At 47.2% G+C, this 17,767-nt stretch overlaps 2 protein-coding genes across 2 annotated transcripts; one reads left to right on the top strand and one right to left on the bottom strand.

The window, feature by feature from the left end:
- Positions 1–971: 971 nt before the first annotated feature.
- LOC125541731 (late embryogenesis abundant domain-containing protein / LEA domain-containing protein) lies at positions 972–3,141 on the bottom strand. Its single transcript, XM_048705077.2, has 2 exons — positions 1,668–3,141; positions 972–1,570 (listed from the first exon to the last, which is right to left on the bottom strand). The coding sequence occupies exons 1-2, from the start codon at positions 3,051–3,053 to the stop codon at positions 1,202–1,204; spliced, it is 1,755 nt and encodes a 584-aa protein (XP_048561034.1). The 5' UTR covers positions 3,054–3,141; the 3' UTR covers positions 972–1,201.
- Positions 3,142–12,611: 9,470 nt separating this feature from the next.
- LOC125538314 (Methylthiotransferase) lies at positions 12,612–16,246 on the top strand. Its single transcript, XM_048701576.2, has 11 exons — positions 12,612–12,883; positions 12,997–13,035; positions 13,346–13,437; positions 13,706–13,955; positions 14,049–14,168; positions 14,260–14,335; positions 14,429–14,637; positions 14,877–14,985; positions 15,092–15,184; positions 15,269–15,429; positions 15,535–16,246. The coding sequence occupies exons 1-11, from the start codon at positions 12,719–12,721 to the stop codon at positions 16,096–16,098; spliced, it is 1,878 nt and encodes a 625-aa protein (XP_048557533.1). The 5' UTR covers positions 12,612–12,718; the 3' UTR covers positions 16,099–16,246.
- The last annotated feature ends 1,521 nt before the right edge of the window (positions 16,247–17,767 follow it).

Raw genomic sequence — 17,767 nt, 5'->3', positions numbered from 1 at the left:
ACGCCCTACTTGCTGCTCTATGTCGACGACATCATCCTGACGGCATGTACGATTGGTCTCCTCAGTCAGCTCATGGCTCGTCTTCGCGCTGAGTTCGCCATCAAGGACTTGGGTTCTTTGCACTACTTCCTCGGTGTCGAGGTGGTGCGTCGTCCGGATGGCTTCTTCCTTCATCAGTGGAAGTACGCCCACGAGCTCCTGGAGCGCGCCGGCATGCTTAACTGCAAGCCCGCCGCTACGCCTGTTGATACAAAGGCCAAGCTTTCTGCCACGGATGGTTCTCCTGCTTCGGATGCTGCTTTCTATCGGTCTATCGTTGGTGCTCTCCAATACCTCACTCTGACTCGAGCGGAGATCCAGTATGCCGTGCAGCAGGTGTGTCTTCATACGCATGCTCCTCGAGACGTTCACTGGGCTACCGTTAAGCGGATTCTTCGCTATATCTGTGGCACTATGGATCTTGGCATCACGCTTCACGCCTCCGCCCCACGTCGGGCTATTATGTCTATCTTGGACCCTCACTTATCTCGTGGTCGTCCAAGCGGCAGCCTACGGTCTCTTGTTCCAGTGCTGAGACTGAGTATCATGCTGTGGCCAACGCCGTCGTCGAGTGTTCGTGGCTTCGCCAGCTGCTTCAGGAGCTCTCTTGTCCTGTTGACCGTGCCACGGTGGTCTACTGCGACAACGTCTTGACGGTCGATCTCTCCGCTAACCCGGTGCATCATTAACGGACCAAGCATATTAAGTTAAATATTCATTTTGTTCGGGAACAGGTGGCCCTGCTTGCCTATGTCGTCATTTGTTGTGTATTTGGCCCGCCTCCTAGTTATCCATGGCCTATCTTTATACATCATATATACGTGCCTATACACGAAGAGCAATACATCGTGCAATTCACATATTCTAGACTCCGGTACTCACGTGCTGTCCAAGCTTAACCACGAAGCTGAAATCGCATCCAAGCTTTAACCTTAACCACGAAGCTGAAATCGCATCCAAGCTTTAACCACGAAGCATCAGAGGACTACAACAAAGCTAATATTCAGATGCCATCCTAGTACACACCGGAGGGGGAACACGATGCCTAAATCTACAGAGCGGTTGCTCAAACACACCGAGCAACCACGCACGTGTCAGACCACACTACGTAAAACACGAAACTACAACGAAGACTACATCCATTTGCACGGGGACGACGAGCCTAGCAGGCGGTGCTCATCTGCAGGCGGCGAGCCAGGTGAACGAGGTGCCACGTCAGGGCCATCAGGGACAGCACGTTGCACAGGGACGAGTAGCCGTTGAGCTGCTTCAGCCGCTTGTTCAGCCTCACCACCTTGCTCTTGGCCATCTCCGCGTCGGGCGCCGTCACCGAGGTCGTCGTCGTCGTGGTCTTCGCCGCCCTGACGGTTCCCGTCGTGCCGTCCACCGGGCTGCGGGCTCCTGCTGCCGTGGGGGCGGCTGTGGTGGTCGTGGCGGCCGTGGCCACCGTGACGGCCGGCGGGTCGATGATGTCGGACATGTCCCTTCCTCTGCCTTCTTCCTTCTCCACTTTCATCCTTTCGAACATCACCTGCGATGAAGATGAGGAAACCTGCATGCATGAGACGGACACGGATTTGCGAACGACAGGACGAATTGCACGAAGAAGAATGCTGGGACAATCTTACCTTGGTGGCTTTTGGCTCGAGAAGCAGCATGTTGGCGAGGACCAGTCCCAGCGCGCTGAGCAAGTTGAAGGTCTGGGCGCGCGCCGCGAAGGAGCTCCTCTCGCGGCCGAGCAGGTGCGCCGCCAGGGCCAGGCCGACGCAGTAGGCCATGGCGCGGAAGTACACCGGGTACAGCTTGCTCTGCACCACGCCGAGCTGCTGCCGGGGCAGCGACGCAGCGAGGACGTGGCTCGACACGAACGTCACCCACACGCACGCGCCGTAGGCCGTGGCGAACCCGAGCAGATGCATCACCGCCGTCGCGGTGCGCGCGGCCTCCATGGGCGCGCCGAGCAGGTATCCGGCTGCATCGGACGCCACCTCCCGGGCCCGCCTCGCGATGTCGGTCAGGTTCTTGGTCACCTCCCCGGCCTTCGCCTTCGCGACCTCCTCGGCTCGCGCCACCTTCTCGGCCGCGTTCCCTGCAGCATCCCCGGCGTAATCCTCTGCTCGTTCTGCGATGTCAGAGACCTTGTCTTTGGCGTTCCCTGCAGCTTCAGAGACCTTGCCCTTGGCACTGGTCACTGTCTCAGCTGCTCGGTCCTTCACGTGCGATGCTTTCTCCTTGGCTTCACCGGCTGCTTCTGAAACCTTGCCCTTGGCATTCGTCACTGTTTCAGCTGCTTTGTCCTTCACGTGTGCTGCCTTCTCCTTGGCTCCACCGGCTGCTTCGGAGACCTTGTCCTTGGCACTCCTCACGGTTCCAGCCGCTCCATGCTTGATATGTGCTGCCTTCTCCTTGGCTCCACCGGCTGCTTCGGAGACCTTGTCCTTGGCACTCATCGCAGCGCCCTTCGCCTCTGATGCAGCGTCGAACACCTTGCCCTCCGCTTTGTCCTTGGCACCAGAGAGCGTCTCCCCGGCAGCTGTCACCGTGTCCTCGGCGCCATCTTTGACGCGGGAGACCCCGTCTCTCGCGCCCTCCTCCAACCCCTTGGCGGCGCCGCAGAGCCTGTCCTTGCAGCGCTTCACCGCGCCGAACACCTTGCCCGTGGCGCTCTCCTTGGCATTGGACAGCTTCTCCTTGCCATCCTCCGCCGCGCCAGCCACCTTGTCCGCCGCGTTGGAGACGGCTCCCCTGGCCTCCTCCGACACCGTTTCTTTCGCCTCGACGCCGTCGAGAGCGTGAGGGGGCAAGACGTGCGTCTCTTTGGCGGAGCCCTGGCCCGGGGTGAGCGGGAGCTCGCGCTCGTACTCGACGATGACGACGCGGCGGCCCTCCCGGAGGACATGCTCACCGTGCTGCTGGGCCGGCGGCGGAGGCGCTGGCGACCAGACGCCGGCGGCGGCCAGGGTGGAGAGGACGAGGCATACGGCTACAACGTTTATCATGGTGGGAAATCGCATTGGGAGTGAGAGTGTACAGGCTGAGGCTGAGCTAAGAAGGTTTCGACAAGTAGCGTCTTGCCACCGTCGAGCCGCTTAAATCCGCGGGCGGCGGCGGACCTCGGATGGTTGTAGAAGGAGGAAGACGGGGCGAAGGTAGAACACGTGGAGAGCTCGTAGTAGAGGTGGCGGGGCGCGCGGTGCCGCGGTGACACGCGTGAATTGTACGTGTCCCGGTGTTGCGATGCCTCGGTAATCGCGCGCGGGCGTCGGCCGGTGGAGACCCGGCCAGAGCATAACGTTGCCGGTCGAGTTCAACGGTCGAACGCGCGCGCTGGTACCGCGTGACACGGCCGATTGCATGTGTGGTCCGGATTTAAAACTTGAGACTCGCAAGGTAAATGAGTAGCTTATATGACTCGGCTTGAATCGACTAAAACTCAATGACAAATGATGAAAGTTAAGCATTATTAGGAAACATGTTCGTGCGTTGCAACGGAGAAAAACTAAGCACGGATGGAAAACTCATCACTCTCTCCTTAGCCCAATAAGCACCCACATCAAATACTCCAGCATGAAGAAGAATTGTGCTTTCAGTGAAAGCATATTTGCAAAGTGGCTATTTAGTGTATGAATTGTTTAGTTCATGGTTTTTCTTGTAATCATAGCATCACATCCTAGTCATCTCTGCAAAGCGGCTACGAAATGTATAAATTATTCAGTTCACAGCTTTCCTAGTAATTAATATCACATAACATTCTAACCATGTGTTTTTTTCATCTTGATAACACTAATTCATAGAAGAAGGCATATTGTTGGGTGGTATCTTATTTGATATTTGTACTCCCTCTGATCCATATTAATTGTCGCTGACTTAATACAACTTTAAGTATTTTTCTATTCGAAGGACCTTGCATCTCCTGTACATTTTAAGTTTTTAACAAATACCTACATGCCGTGCCATGACAAAATAAAGTCGTAGAATGGTATGCATACAATTTAGAAATTATAGAACGTGCATTCGATTCCAGTGAAGTCACTAACTACTGTAAATTACAAATAAAGTAATTCTTAGATGACCAAGGATACAAAAGGAAAATACCAGTAAATATCACATATGGCAGAGCAAAAAACAATTACCAGCAGTAGCATTCACCTGAGAATAGAAATAATAATTGATATAAACATATGGAAAATCCAACCATGCATAGCTGAGATTAGCTGTTTACATTTATACCGCGGTCAAAATTCATTTTGGTCACAAAAAACCTCATCCGAGATTGTGTCGCAACAGATTGCTTGAAGTCGACCATTGACTTTCGGATTTAGGACCAGTCTTTCTGTTGCTGGAAGTCAGCCACAAGACTCGGCATCGATTTATGCTAACAATGTATACATAACTACTGCTATCTAGTGTGGTTTATACTGAAAAAGCTATGAAAGCTACAAGGCACAAGGAAGGGTGGACAAAATAAGAGGTTTGGAGAAAAGTGATAAAATTTTAACAACTTGCAAGCACCGTGAGCTGATCCTATTTTGCAAGTATAGTGGAAAGATACATATGATTGCATTGGCATTAAAATTAATGTTCTACCTGGCAAGTAAACTGGCTGTGGATCAACACGTGTAGCAAGTGGAAAATCTCAGACTTGCAGTACACAATTTCTTTGTTTACTAATAGGTATCCATCTGCAGTTCAGGGTCATATTTGAACTCCTTATAACACGCTCATTTTCCTGACAATAAAACAGGAAACATGAATCAGCTATTATGCATTAACCGCATTGTTACAGCCAGCTACTTTCATATGTAATTGTGATTTAACCACACAAACATTACACAATTTCATAATAGACCATGCTTAGATTCAATATGCACAGAAGAAATATGACAAATGAGCAGAATGTCTGACTATGCCTACAAGATTGCAATATAGTTTAGCTATTTTCAAGACTATCACACATTCAAGCATTCGGATATGTAGAAGCCAAAAAGCAATGCTAGCAGACAAAGAAAAACCAATAAATTAAATGTGATGCTTCATATTGCACAGTGCATGCACATGCCATGAAAGACAAGCACTTTGCCTATGTATATCTGCATACAAAACTCATGTAACTTGATGCTAACAATTTATTGGGTAGCAAATAATTATAAAGGTGAAGTAAAAGGATGATTGTCAAGAATCTGAGCATCCAAGAAAGAATCTAGCCATTCCATTCATGAATCCTCCAATACTGTTCCATGTACATAAAGCAGGGGTCGAGCTAAGTACAGAGGAAAATAAAATAACAAACCTGTTTAAGTAGTTGATGCCGGATCCATAATTTTCTGTTCAGAAGTATGACAACACCGTATGAGAAGTAAGATCAGCGCTAAAACACATCATCATCAAATATGACCACCGTAAGAGAGGTTAAAATCAGCACTAAAACACACCATCAGCAATACTATAAACCAGATCGCTCGTCACATCTCGAATCCTACTTCAGGACAGTAAATCTGAAGCTAAGCCCATACATTATATAGCTCACCATGGATTTTTTTTGCGGGGTAAAAGGATTGTATAATATAATTTGTATTGCTTAAGTATTTGTCACATTACAATCCCGAAGGGTAAGGCCTAAAATTTCATCAGGACCCGATCCTAACCAAACTACTGTGCGATCTTCTTGGCGCCCAAAGCGAGTTAGTAGGTGGCTGGCTGGTTCTGTTCACGAGTGATTTTGTTGATGGAAAACCGTCTTCCCTGTCTCATGAGATACTTCACCTGCTCAACGAGATGTCCGAGCTGTGAGCAGTCACGGGAAGAGCTATTTATCATTGCAGCAAGTTCAGCTGAGTCAGTTTCCACCATAACATCCACATGGCTCCAATCTAGTGCAAGCGACATGCCCTCCAAGCAGGCACATAGTTCGGGCTCAAGGGCCGACCAACAGCATTACAATGATCTGCAGGAAGAGAACACAATCTGTCCTTGTGCATCTCGAAGGATCATGACAACACCCACATCGCCTGTACTCCCCATGAATGAGCTATCAAAATTCAATTTCATCATGCCCTCAGGTGGTTTCTCCCACGACTTGCCTATAGCAGTACACTTTGCTGGGGTGGCAGCAGCAGCATGCCATCTAGCACACCGTTGCCCCTAATAATATGTTCTGTTGTCTGCGTTGTCTGCGTTCGGATCTGCCTTAAACTCGCCAGGTAGCTGCAGGGGAAGTGCCGGGAGCCTCGAACATAGGGGAAAGGGTTCTCACGTCGGTGTATAGATAACTTGAGTATAGGAATTGGTGCTACACATCGTTCTGTTCTTTGCTTTTCTCACGTCAGCGTCAAACTGGTGTTCCCATCGTCGACTATCTCATTGACCCTGCTGCACGCCACCCGCAGCTGCTCCCACCCATCCAATTCCTCCCTGAAGCACTTCTGAGTCCGGCCATCACCTCTGCCACCGCAGGAGCATCGTCCGCGTGCTCGTATGGCGACGCGGCCTCCATCCGTCCGCCCACTATCGACGGCTTCTTTGCTTCTGTCGCCCCCTGTTGCTGCTTCGAGCGAGGCAGGCCACAAGGCCCCGCCGTCCAGCAGCAGCACGGGTGAGGGTGGCATGCGCCAGCGCCACGAAGCGAGGAAGAGAGGGAATTGGTGGCGGGGGCGGACCTGCGGCTGCGTCAACCCGCGTGCGTGCTCTCCTCACGAGGTGTCCTTCGGTGTGCTAGGGTTGCGTCTTCGGCAGCGACGCAGGCGAAATATAGCTGACGGGATTCCCTTGCTCTGCTCCAATTTGTAAAGAAATCTTCTCTGAGTTGTAGAGGAATTGAGATTAGAATTTCTTTTCTTTAGGGAAAAAAGGAAAAAGTGAGAGAAACTGAAAGAGGGGGCAGCGTGCAGCAACGTGACTTAGGCGAGTCCATTAGCCCAAAAAGCCCAATGAACAAAACGTGTGACTGATAGAGATAGAGATTATAAAAAGTTGTACGTGTATGGGCTGGACTAAAGCAGGCCCAAGTATGCCATTGTGCTACCACGGAGGCAAAAACCAATTGTTCCGTTAGTACCACATCGGTTAATTCCAAAACATAAACGTAAAAGCGTAATATGACTGGGCGAAAGCGTATTGTGACGGTGAACCCACGGAGTCAATCCGTGCTTTATTATTAGGGATAGAAGAGCATCTCTAATAGCTATCTTATTTTGAGCACGAAAATAGAGTTTTTTTTTGCCGAAGAATTCTTGTATTACTCAATCAAATCACAGGTACAGTCACGCGTAACAACGTCCAAAACGACCTCCGGTCCCGACCCAAGCCATACAACAATTCGGCCTTGAGTCCTTTCAAAATTTGCCAAAACATGACTAGAATTATTACAACTTCGTCGAATATGAGTAATACAAAAACTACATTCAGTCATACTATCTTTAATCTCTCTAACAAGAAAGGCATATTTTGATCTGTTTGTATCTCTATTTTTCACCATGTTGATTGCCTTCAAACCGTCGCTTTCAACATCAATTGATAGATTGCTCCACTGTAAAGCTAGCAATAGCCCTTCTCGGGTCGCTAAGATCTCAACCTCCAATACATCATAGCACGAAAAAAGATGCCTGCAAGAATTGAATATGATTGCGCCGGTGCGGTCACGGAGTAGCATGCCCGTTCCTCCCACATCGTCCAGAATGAATCCATCTGTGTTCAGTTTTACATGCCCAGTGACCGGAGGAGTCCAAGGGACTAGTTCAGTGGTGGCGTTATTGCATGTGTGAGCTTGTAGAGGGAAACATAACTAAAGCGGTGTTTTTCCTTTCACATGATCATCATCAGGACTAGATGCAATGGATTCTAAGGAGGATATACAGCTTGACAAAAATCTGACGGAGACATCAACAAGGGGCGGGCTTATAATGTACGAGCTCGTTTCTAACATACCAGATCCTCTAGAAGAGCATCAGCAAGCGAACTCGTGTATGCTCGTCAATCTCACAAATATACTGAATGAATCAATCAGACCCCGTTGGCTGATCGAAGAAACATCCGGCAGAAACCATTCAGCAGCCATAGCCTTCCAAAGGACTCTTGCGTTTGTGCATGTACAAAAGGTATGAAACGTGTCCTCTTCATCAACACCATAAACAGGGCATAGGGAACTAGTCTCCAGATTACGTTTCAACTTATTAGACCATGTAGCAAGAGAATTATTTGCAAGGCTCTATGCAAAGCTCAACACTTTCGGGGGAGCTGGACAAGACCATAGGGCCCTCCAGCCCTCACGCCGTCCATCCGGCCGGTTACTTGAAGTGACCGTGCGATCGTTATGAAGGTCATCCGAGGCCAAATGGAAACCACTCCTCACAGTAAAAACACCCGACTTTTCTGGAGCCCAGGCTATGAAATCCTCGCCAAGGCGATGAGAGGGTCGAATTTTTTGGATCTCACAGATGTCCACTGGAAGAAAGAGTTGCTGCAATTTTATGTTGTCCCAGTTTCCATTGTGGTCCATAAGCTCAGAAACCCATTTAAATCTGCATCGTCCTTTAGGAGATATGAGTCCACCAATAGGATCCCGAACAATCCATTTATCACGCCAAATTCTAACATTTTGTCCATTTGTAATCCTCCAAACTGTACCTTTTTTAATAGTTCAAGGCCATGTCATATAGCTTGCCAAGTGGATGATGGATTACTCGTGAAAACAGTATCCTCCAATCTCCCGTTAGGATAGTATTTTGCCTTCAGTAGTCTAGCACAAAGACTATCTGGATGAGTTAAGAGACGTCATGCCTGTTGTGCTAACAATGCTTGATTAAACAATCTGAAATCTCTAAAGCCCAAACCACCTTGACACTTAGGCCTCGTCATTTTGTTCCATGCAAACCAATGTGTTTTTCTCTTCCCCTTCTCCGCTCTCTAAAAATAATTTCTGACCATATGGTTCAAATCATCACAAACTTCAAAAGGAATCTTAAAGACACTCATTAAATAATTTGGAATTGCCTGTGCAACAGATTTAATTAGCACTTCCTTACCAGCTTGAGTTGGGTGGCCATCGAAAGAAAACATGCGCTTCGTAAGTTTAACTTGGAGATTCTGAAATTTACCCTTTGTCATGTTGTACAAGTTTTTGAGCACGAAAAAAAAATTAGGCATGAGCAAGCGTCGTCTCCAACAATTGCCTTATAATAGAGCACCCAGATCAATATTTTTTTAACGAATATTTGAACTACTTCAACCATATTTCATGTTTCAAACATAGTTCGACCGAAGTTTAAACATGTAAACTACAAACATAGATGAAATACGACATGCGACGTAAACTACGACAAGCAAACTACGAACACTACAGAATATCACTCTCTCCATTGGAATCGACGTTGACCCGATCAAAGGCTCCTGCATTCTCATTCTTCTTGCCATATGATGACAAGACCCTGCCTTGGCGTTGTTTTTGCGCTTCAACTGCTTGGCCTCCCTCTTCCACAAGAACTTCATCTCGGCTTGCACATATTCCGGATGTGCCCTAGCAAACGCCGCCATCGCCTTCTCGTCGCTCTCTCTAATGTTGTCCCTCTACTCAACAACAATGCGGGAAGCCGGCTTGATCGGACTCGACTCGATTGTCACTGGCGTCCCAAGGAGCTCCGCATCCACCCGAGACTCAATCTCCGGCATATTGAGCCTTGAGCGCGGGAGGTAGATCCTCCACACACGTCATAGGCGCGGGCGGCAAGGTCATCCGTCAGGTACGTGCCGAGTCAGTACGTGCTGGTCAGTACATCCGGCCGTGCCCTTAAATTGCCCCTTGCTCCCGCCCTTCGGTAGCATGGTGAGGAGGTGGCGGCGCCAGGGAAGAAGGCGACAACTCGGGGAAGGTGGTAGCAAGGAGGAGAGGTGACGCGGGTGCAGCGGCGGTGCGGCGAACTTCGACGGAAAACGGGACGGTGCCGCGGCAAATTTCGGTGGAAAGGGGGCGGTGGTGGCGCGATTCGCCGGCTAAGGGGCCGGCGGGCGTGGAGCGAGTGGATCTGACGGTTGCGGGGTGTGGATCTGCAGGCAGCGGGTGACGCGGGTGTCAGGTTGTGTGTGAAAGGCGGCTTCTAGGTTGCGACTATGTGTCGCTTTATTTGGACGACACCAACCGAAGTGTTGTATATTTGCAGCACTTCGTGCTACATTTTAGGCATGCTGATTTAAAAAAATTATGGTTGGGCAGTTGTTGGAGGCCCTTTTTGCCTCCTCGTGTCAAAAAAAGGCTCATGCCGGAAATTAGGTCTGCTATTGAAGATGCTTTAATATGATAATAGTTGAATATTTGCGCGGCGCCGCAGGAGGATATAAGAAGTGACAATTTTACTGATCAAATCAAGGCACTACTCAATGTTTGATGTGCTTACTTTGCAGCACGAGATAATCTGATCAATTTAGTTATAGTGAATCCATTATTATTTAAGTGTATCATATAAGTGTTGCGAGATTCAGATTTTACAAAATATATTTTGGATTACAACTTTCAAAAATTACGTCTAAAACATTAGTGACAAGTCCATTACTTTAACAATTCATTTTTTTGTACAAGATACAACATTTTCTTGGCGTTGCCGACAAAAGCCTAAGTGAAGCAATCTGTCACATGGCTTTTGCCGACAATTGTTTTGAAATGCGGGAACAATTTTAAAATTCATGAACAATTTGGGAAGGTTTTTTTGAATTTGTGGATATTTTTGGAAGTATGAGAATAATTATTAACATTTTTCGAAAATTGAAAACCCATGAACATTTTCTGAAATATGAAACTTTTTTCCAAATTCATGATCATTTTTAAATCCGCGAATGTCTTTGTAATTTAGAATACTTTTTATCCAGAAATTCTTTAGACATTTACGTTTCTAAAAATCCATGAGAATTTTTTAAAATTCATATTTTTAAAAAACCCCAAACCTTTTTTTGACAAGCAAATAAAAACAGAAAAGGAAACGAAAAAGGAAAACACGAAAGAACAACAGGGGCACCCCGCCCCACAATTTTCTTTTGGATTGCCCCCGACCCACAATAGGCCGGCATTTCCTAAACGGCGCTTAAGGCGCTGATTTCTTCGAAATCACTAATTAAAGGATACTCGTTGCAAAGATCACTTCAATTTCTTTAATTGCGACGAGCGACGCATATGCAGCACGCCACTTGTCGTAATCTGGAAGTTTTCTTTTTTTTCGTAGATTTTTTTATTCAAAATGTTTTATCTCTCATAGTTGCGACGAGCGGCGCATATGCAGCGCACCACTTGTCGCAATCTGAAAGTTTTCTTTTTTTTCGTAGATTCATTTATTCAAAATGTTTTATCTCTCATAGTTGCGACGAGCGGCGCATATGCAGCGCGCCACTTGTCGCAATATGGGAGTTTTTCTTTTTTTTCTAAATTCGTTTATTCAAAACATTTTATCTCTCAAACCGTGCGTCCAAATCTCGAACCGTTTTCATCGTTGGATTTCTCACGTCGAGATTAAAACTAGATCCCATGTTGATAGGTTTTGATGAACTTTTTCTTCACGAAAAAATCTGGACGAAAAAAATCAGACGAAAAAACCGAACCAAGAGCATGGGTTTTTTCCCTTTCCGAAAGAGGCATGCCCGTGCCTCTCACGAAATCACAAACGTGCCTCTCGCGAAAGCAAAATCGTGTCTCTCGTGGAAAAAAGAAAAAGAGAAAACGTGTTTTTTTCCGTTTCCGAGGAGACACGGCCGTGACTCTTGTGAAAGCACAACCGTGACTCTTGCGAAAGCAAAAACCGTGACTTTCGCGAAAGAAAAAAAAAACAGAAAACACGTTTTTTTTCCTTTCCGAGAGGTACGGCCTTGAGTCTCCTGAAAGCACAACCATGCTTCTCGCGGAAGCAAAACCGTGACTCTCGCGAAAAAAAACAGAAAACGTGTTTTTTTCGTTTTTGAGAGGCACGGCCGTGACTCTCGCGAAAGCAAAACCGTGACTCTCACGAAAAAACAATAAAAAACATGTTTTTTTCGTTTTCAAGAGGCACGGCCGTGATTTTCACGAAAGCAAAACCGTGCCTCTCGTGAAAGCAAAACCGTGACTTTCATGAAAGAAAAAAAACGCATATTTTCACGCAAAATATTTTTTTGAAATATTGTTTTTGATTGAAAAGCTAAGGAAGACCGGCGAAAAACCAAAACGTCAAAAACCCTAAAAAAACCGTTTAAAAAGCCAAAAACACGTGCGGAAAAATAAAATAAAAAATTCGAAGAAAGTGACCAGAGCGCGACACGTGGCGAATGGCTAAGAGCGCGCTAAGTGACAATGATCGTTGCGAGGCTTCCGAAGGAGCGCTCGTTAACTAGTTGCTCTCCCATTCCTTCGATACCAGCAAATGGGCGCAAACCCACTCCTCCGCGCTGGGCCGGACCATTTTCCTGTTTTTTTTTTTTTCTAAAATCCTGCAAGAAAGTCGCGCGCGCTGTGAGTCGCGTCTGTTGAGATAGCTGGGCCGGTCCGCCAGGGGTCTGCGCGAAGTCGAGAGTTCCCTGTTTTGGTTAAGCTAAAACTAAAATGCCCATGTAGCAGCCCGTTCCAAAGGCCCACTCGCTCCCAGTCGTTCGGTTCGCCTCCGCGCACTGTCCCCGCAGAACCCTACTCAGCCACCTCCCGCATCGACTGGACGCTACTCCGCCGCCGGGGATGGAGGACATCGAGGACGTGCTGGGACCGGCCGGGTTTTCCGGCGGCGGAGCTCCTCCCGGGCTCCGCCTACCCCTCTCCACTGTCGCCGTCAAGCCCAAGCGCAGGTCGTCCAAGCTCCTGCAGACGCAGGCCCAGCCCGATGCCCGGATCCCAGGCACGCAGGTATGCCGCCACCGCCTTCGGCCGATCCTCTTACGACATGCGTGTTGACGTGTTGCCATCGTTTCATGCTTGATCTGATTTGCTTCCTGATACTGGTGGTATTTGTGTTGCAGACGATATACGTCAAGACATTCGGGTGCTCACATAACCAGGCAAGCTTCCTCCGCATTACTCTCTGCTATCACTTGTGCTGATTATTATATTTTTTACGGAAGCTTCCCAACCACTTAGCTCATATCAACTGCTGTATGACTACTTAGCATGCTGTAATTTCCACGGTTTAAGTAACAATTCTTCAGGAGAGCTGTCTGACAGTAATTGGTTGAACAGCTGATACGGCTTAAGTAGTGCTTAGTAGTACCTGGTCTGTGGATTTAGTGGTGTGTGACTGCTGCTAAATGCTAGGCAGCTAATGGCTTTGCTAATGCTAATGTATAACCTCTGCTTTTCCCTTCTCTGCAGAGTGACAGTGAGTACATGTCGGGGCAGCTCTCCGCGTTTGGATATGCAATTACTGAAGAGCCCGAAGGAGCTGATTTGTGGCTAATTAACACGTATGCTTATAGTTTCTTGTTTGCTTATTTCTGTATTTCAGTATGCTTGATCAACTGCTTTAACTTGGCTGGCAACTAAGCTGGTTCTGCTTTGGTTTTCTTGTACTATCCATGAACTGTGTATTCTTGCCTTCTTGGTATCAAATACATTTCTATTTGATTTTGATATTGTAATTCCATGCTATTGTGTCTGCCCTGTGGTGCCTAGTGGCGAAATGTGTAGCTGAGGTATACGGATAATTTTTGACATGTACTTTTGCCATTCCAGATGCACTGTGAAAAATCCAAGTCAATCTGCCATGTCAACTCTCATATCAAAATGCAAGACGGCAAACAAGCCACTGGTTGTAGCTGGCTGTGTGCCACAAGGAAGCCGGGATCTGAAGGAGCTTGAAGGTATTAGTATAATAGGAGTGCAGCAGATAGATCGGGTTGTTGAAGTAGTTGAGGAAACTTTAAAAGGGCATGAGGTTCGGTTGTTGAGTCGGAAAACACTGCCCTCACTTGATTTACCCAAGGTAAAATCTATTCATCATGTGCATCAGTTGTATCCCACACATTGATAAATTTTTATGTTAAACCTAATGACTGATAACAGCTACACTTTACAGGTTCGAAAGAATAAATTTATTGAGATTCTTCCAATAAATGTTGGGTGTCTAGGCGCTTGCACTTACTGCAAGACAAAGCATGCTCGTGGTCATCTTGGAAGCTATTCTATAGACAGCTTGGTTAGTGTACTGACATATTTCTATCAGTGCACGAAAATATTGCTTCTCCTAATTTTTTTGAAGCAAATTATTTGTTTCCTATTCACCTTAGGTAGATCGTGTGAAAATTGTTGTCTCAGAAGGTGTTCGCGAGATATGGTTGAGCAGTGAAGATACTGGTGCTTATGGTAATTTCAGTGTCCAAATTGTTATAGATTTACGCAGTGTTACATATCATATACTTTCATTCTACTTTGCCTCTCTGATCTTGTATTTTTTAGGTAGGGATATCGGTACAAATCTTCCGAATCTCTTAAATGCAATTGTTGCTGAGCTTCCTGCAGACAGAAGCACAATGCTTCGCATAGGGATGACAAATCCTCCTTTTATACTGGAGCATTTGAATGAGATAGCTAGTGTTTTGCGCCATCCTTGTGTTTATACTTTCCTTCATGTTCCTGTGCAATCAGGCAGTGATGCTGTTTTAAAGGTATGCTTGGAACTCTTGACTTTATTTTTCAGTAGTACTCCTTGACAAATATAAGATGTTCCAACTTTTTTCTGAATAGGATGTACACACGTTTTAGTGTGTTTATTCACTCATTTTAGTCCGTATGTATTCTATATTGAAATAGCCAAAACATCTTATATATGTGAACGGAGGAAGTAGTAGTAACCTATAGAGACAAGTTCATATTTTTTGACTATTTCTGTGTTTGCCCATCTCAGGCAATGAATCGTGAATACACTGTCAGTGAGTTCAGAATGGTAGTTGGTACTCTCTGTGAGCTTGTCCAGGGCATGCAAATTGCCACGGATATTATTTGTGGCTTTCCTGGTACGGTAGCAAGTTATGGGTTCAGCTATTCAGTCTCGTTTTCTTATTAGTTATAGATATCTTACATTGTCAATAGTTTGTTCTGAACTATATTATTCGGTTTCAGGCGAAACTGATGAAGATTTTGTTGAAACGGTTAACCTTATAAAAGAGTATCAGTTACCTCAAGTTCACATATCACAGTTTTATCCCAGGCCAGGTATCGTGTTCTGCCAAATGCCATGTTATTAACTAATTATCAGTATTTTTTTTCCTCAACTCAGCTGCAATGTTTTTTCTGTAGGAACACCTGCTGCTAGGATGAAGAAAGTGCCTAGCATTGAAGTGAAAAAACGAAGCCGTGAATTGACCTCAGTTTTCGAAGCTTTTTCACCATACGAAGGACTGAAAGGCAAAGTGGAGAGGATATGGATTACTGAAATAGCTACCGATGGTGTTCATTTGGTAAGTGTGATTGAAGCACCAATTGTCTATAATCAATATTGCTCATGCCAGATGCTAAATTTATGACTAGACAAGCATTTGCTTGTATGAACTTCTGTTGCACAGGTTGGACATACCAAAGGGTATATCCAGGTCCTTGTCATTGCTCCAGATAGTATGCTAGGAACATCAGCTGATGCGAAGATCACGTCTGTCGGAAGATGGTCTGTATTTGGTGAAGTGATAGAAGGAACCGTTGCAATAAAGGAAGCAGCACTTGAACAAAATTCTGCTGAAGTGCAGGTAAAAAACAGCCCAAATCGTGTTGAGGAAGCCGCTTGTTCTACAAACACCTGCGATTCCTGTGCATGCTCGGGTGCAGAAAGCGCAGCACAACAATGTACTCCACAGCAATGTGAAGGGCCATCTGATGCACCGACAAATTGTGGTGACGCTACTCGTCAGGAAACACCTCAATCTACGCTTGTGAGAAGAAATGTCGAGGGGGCAGGGAAAACAAGTGAAAGTGATACAGAAAAATCTAGAGGGGACGATCAGCAGGTAAATGTGATTACCAGGGGAGCACTAAACATTGACAGGATTCTTTGGGGTGGTTTGGCCGTAAGCTTTGCTACAACACTAGCCATACTTGTGCTGCTTACCTGCAAGATTTTTTACACGTCCTCCTAAGGCTGGTGGCTGTAACTGTAATTTTTGTCTCCATTTTGGTGACTTTTCATGTGGAACCATCGTATTGCCAAGTTATGTTGCTGAAATAGAAATTCTCATGTATCCTTATAAACTTGTATATGAAGAGAAATGGAGTTCTTTTATCTCACAGTTTGTTAGTGTCCAAATAAGTTTTGAGTGTCTAAATAAGTACCCGGCGTTTAAAGTTGCATCCATTGAAATCTGAAGAGAAATGGACCGGTCGGGGCGTTTGAAATCGTGCAATCTTTGCAAAATGGACACTTCGAATACTTTTAGCCATGCAACTGTGGTCACCTGAATTGTCCGGACCGGGGGAAGATTTGGGGAGCCCGGACGTCCGCCACATCGGACTCTGATGCCCTCGGGTCCACCCAAAGCCCCTCTCCGGACACGTCCGCTCGCTCCAGAACCCTGCGCATCGCGTCCATACCAGTTAGAGCGGACATCGCGTTCATACAAGTTAGAGCGGACGTGGCCGGATGGCAGCCTACTTGCATTCATGTCGGTTGACCAACCATGTGCCTACCTATCATTCACACCAGCTCAACGACCGAGATGCCTACTCCAAGCTTCGCCAGGCTGCATTAGCTATTAAATCGACTGAGCTCAGACGCAAACCCTACACTCTTCCAACGCCGCGGCACACAGAAAACATCTACGTTGTTATGGGCAAGAAGTCCGATGCCGATTAGTGGTGGCCAGCACATGGCTCTGGATCCGGGAGGAGCTCCGGATCGAGTTCGCACCACCGCTCATGCTCTTTGGGTCCCTCGTCCTTCACGGCTTCGAAGGATGTCAAGCCATAGCCGATCTCCCCGGACGAGGAGCAGGAGCCACCCATCCTCGTCTCCGCGCCCACGACGGACGATGAGTTCATGTGACACATGAAGGTGGTGCTGCAGCAGTCGCTGATCGAGTGTGGTCAGCCATCTCCTCTTCGCAACTGTGACGTCTAGATCAGACATCGCGTGAAGGATGAGCCATTGTCATTGCTGTGCAACCACGACGGGGCACCGTCACCCCCGCTTCACTAGCCGGACAACTAGTGTCGCCCGGTCCTCGCCACCGTCAAGAAAGAGGAGCACGCACTCCCACCTTGTCGCCAGTCGCACCTCCACTACTACCTCAAAGGTGTCAGCGTTGGCGCCTCATCATCCAAGAGCATAGCCGACGTGGGTGCTCGGCCTGGGTAGCACTCACGAACAGGCAGGACACCTCGGCCTGGGTGTTTGCGGTGACTTGGCCGTTGATCGGTCCAAGACCACCGTCGAGTTGGTCTTGAGCTGACGTCGACCTTGTTATGGACGTTGAAGTGGGACGGCGGAGTTTGAGCACGAAACCTTTATCCGAGCCATCGATGTCGTCGAAGACAAGCGGTGCAAGGCGGTGGAGGGTGCGACAGAGGGTCTCAAGCATGCTGCGGCGGACACACAAGGATGCGGCGATGCCTTGCTTTCCGCTACTGGCGCGGCGACAAGGACGATGGCTCAAACGACATCACAGATGGTGGCTCGTGCGACGACATAGATGGTGAAGGAGATGCCTGTGCCCAAGAAGGCCTTGTTTACGAGGTCACCTCTCGTACCTCGTCTAATTTAGTTTAAATTAAAGTTAGTTTGAACTTGTCAAACTTTGTTAGTTTGGTTCT

The sequence above is a fragment of the Triticum urartu genome, chromosome 2A (assembly GCF_056163025.1).
Source record: "Triticum urartu cultivar PI428250 chromosome 2A, HENAU_Tu73, whole genome shotgun sequence".
NCBI lineage: Eukaryota > Viridiplantae > Streptophyta > Magnoliopsida > Poales > Poaceae > Triticum > Triticum urartu.
This window is presented reverse-complemented; position numbering and strand designations above follow the sequence as displayed.

Excerpts from the sequence above, each read along its gene's own strand:
- LOC125541731 (XM_048705077.2), bottom strand. The coding sequence starts at position 3,053 with ATGCGATTTCCCACCATGATAAACGTTGTAGCCGTATGCCTCGTCCTC. Across the intron at positions 1,571-1,667 it reads TCGAGCCAAAAGCCACCAAG|GTGATGTTCGAAAGGATGAA; the intron begins GTAAGATTGTCC and ends TCTTCATCGCAG.
- LOC125538314 (XM_048701576.2), top strand. The coding sequence starts at position 12,719 with ATGGAGGACATCGAGGACGTGCTGGGACCGGCCGGGTTTTCCGGCGGC. Across the intron at positions 15,185-15,268 it reads ACAGTTTTATCCCAGGCCAG|GAACACCTGCTGCTAGGATG; the intron begins GTATCGTGTTCT and ends TTTTTTCTGTAG. Across the intron at positions 15,430-15,534 it reads CTACCGATGGTGTTCATTTG|GTTGGACATACCAAAGGGTA; the intron begins GTAAGTGTGATT and ends TCTGTTGCACAG.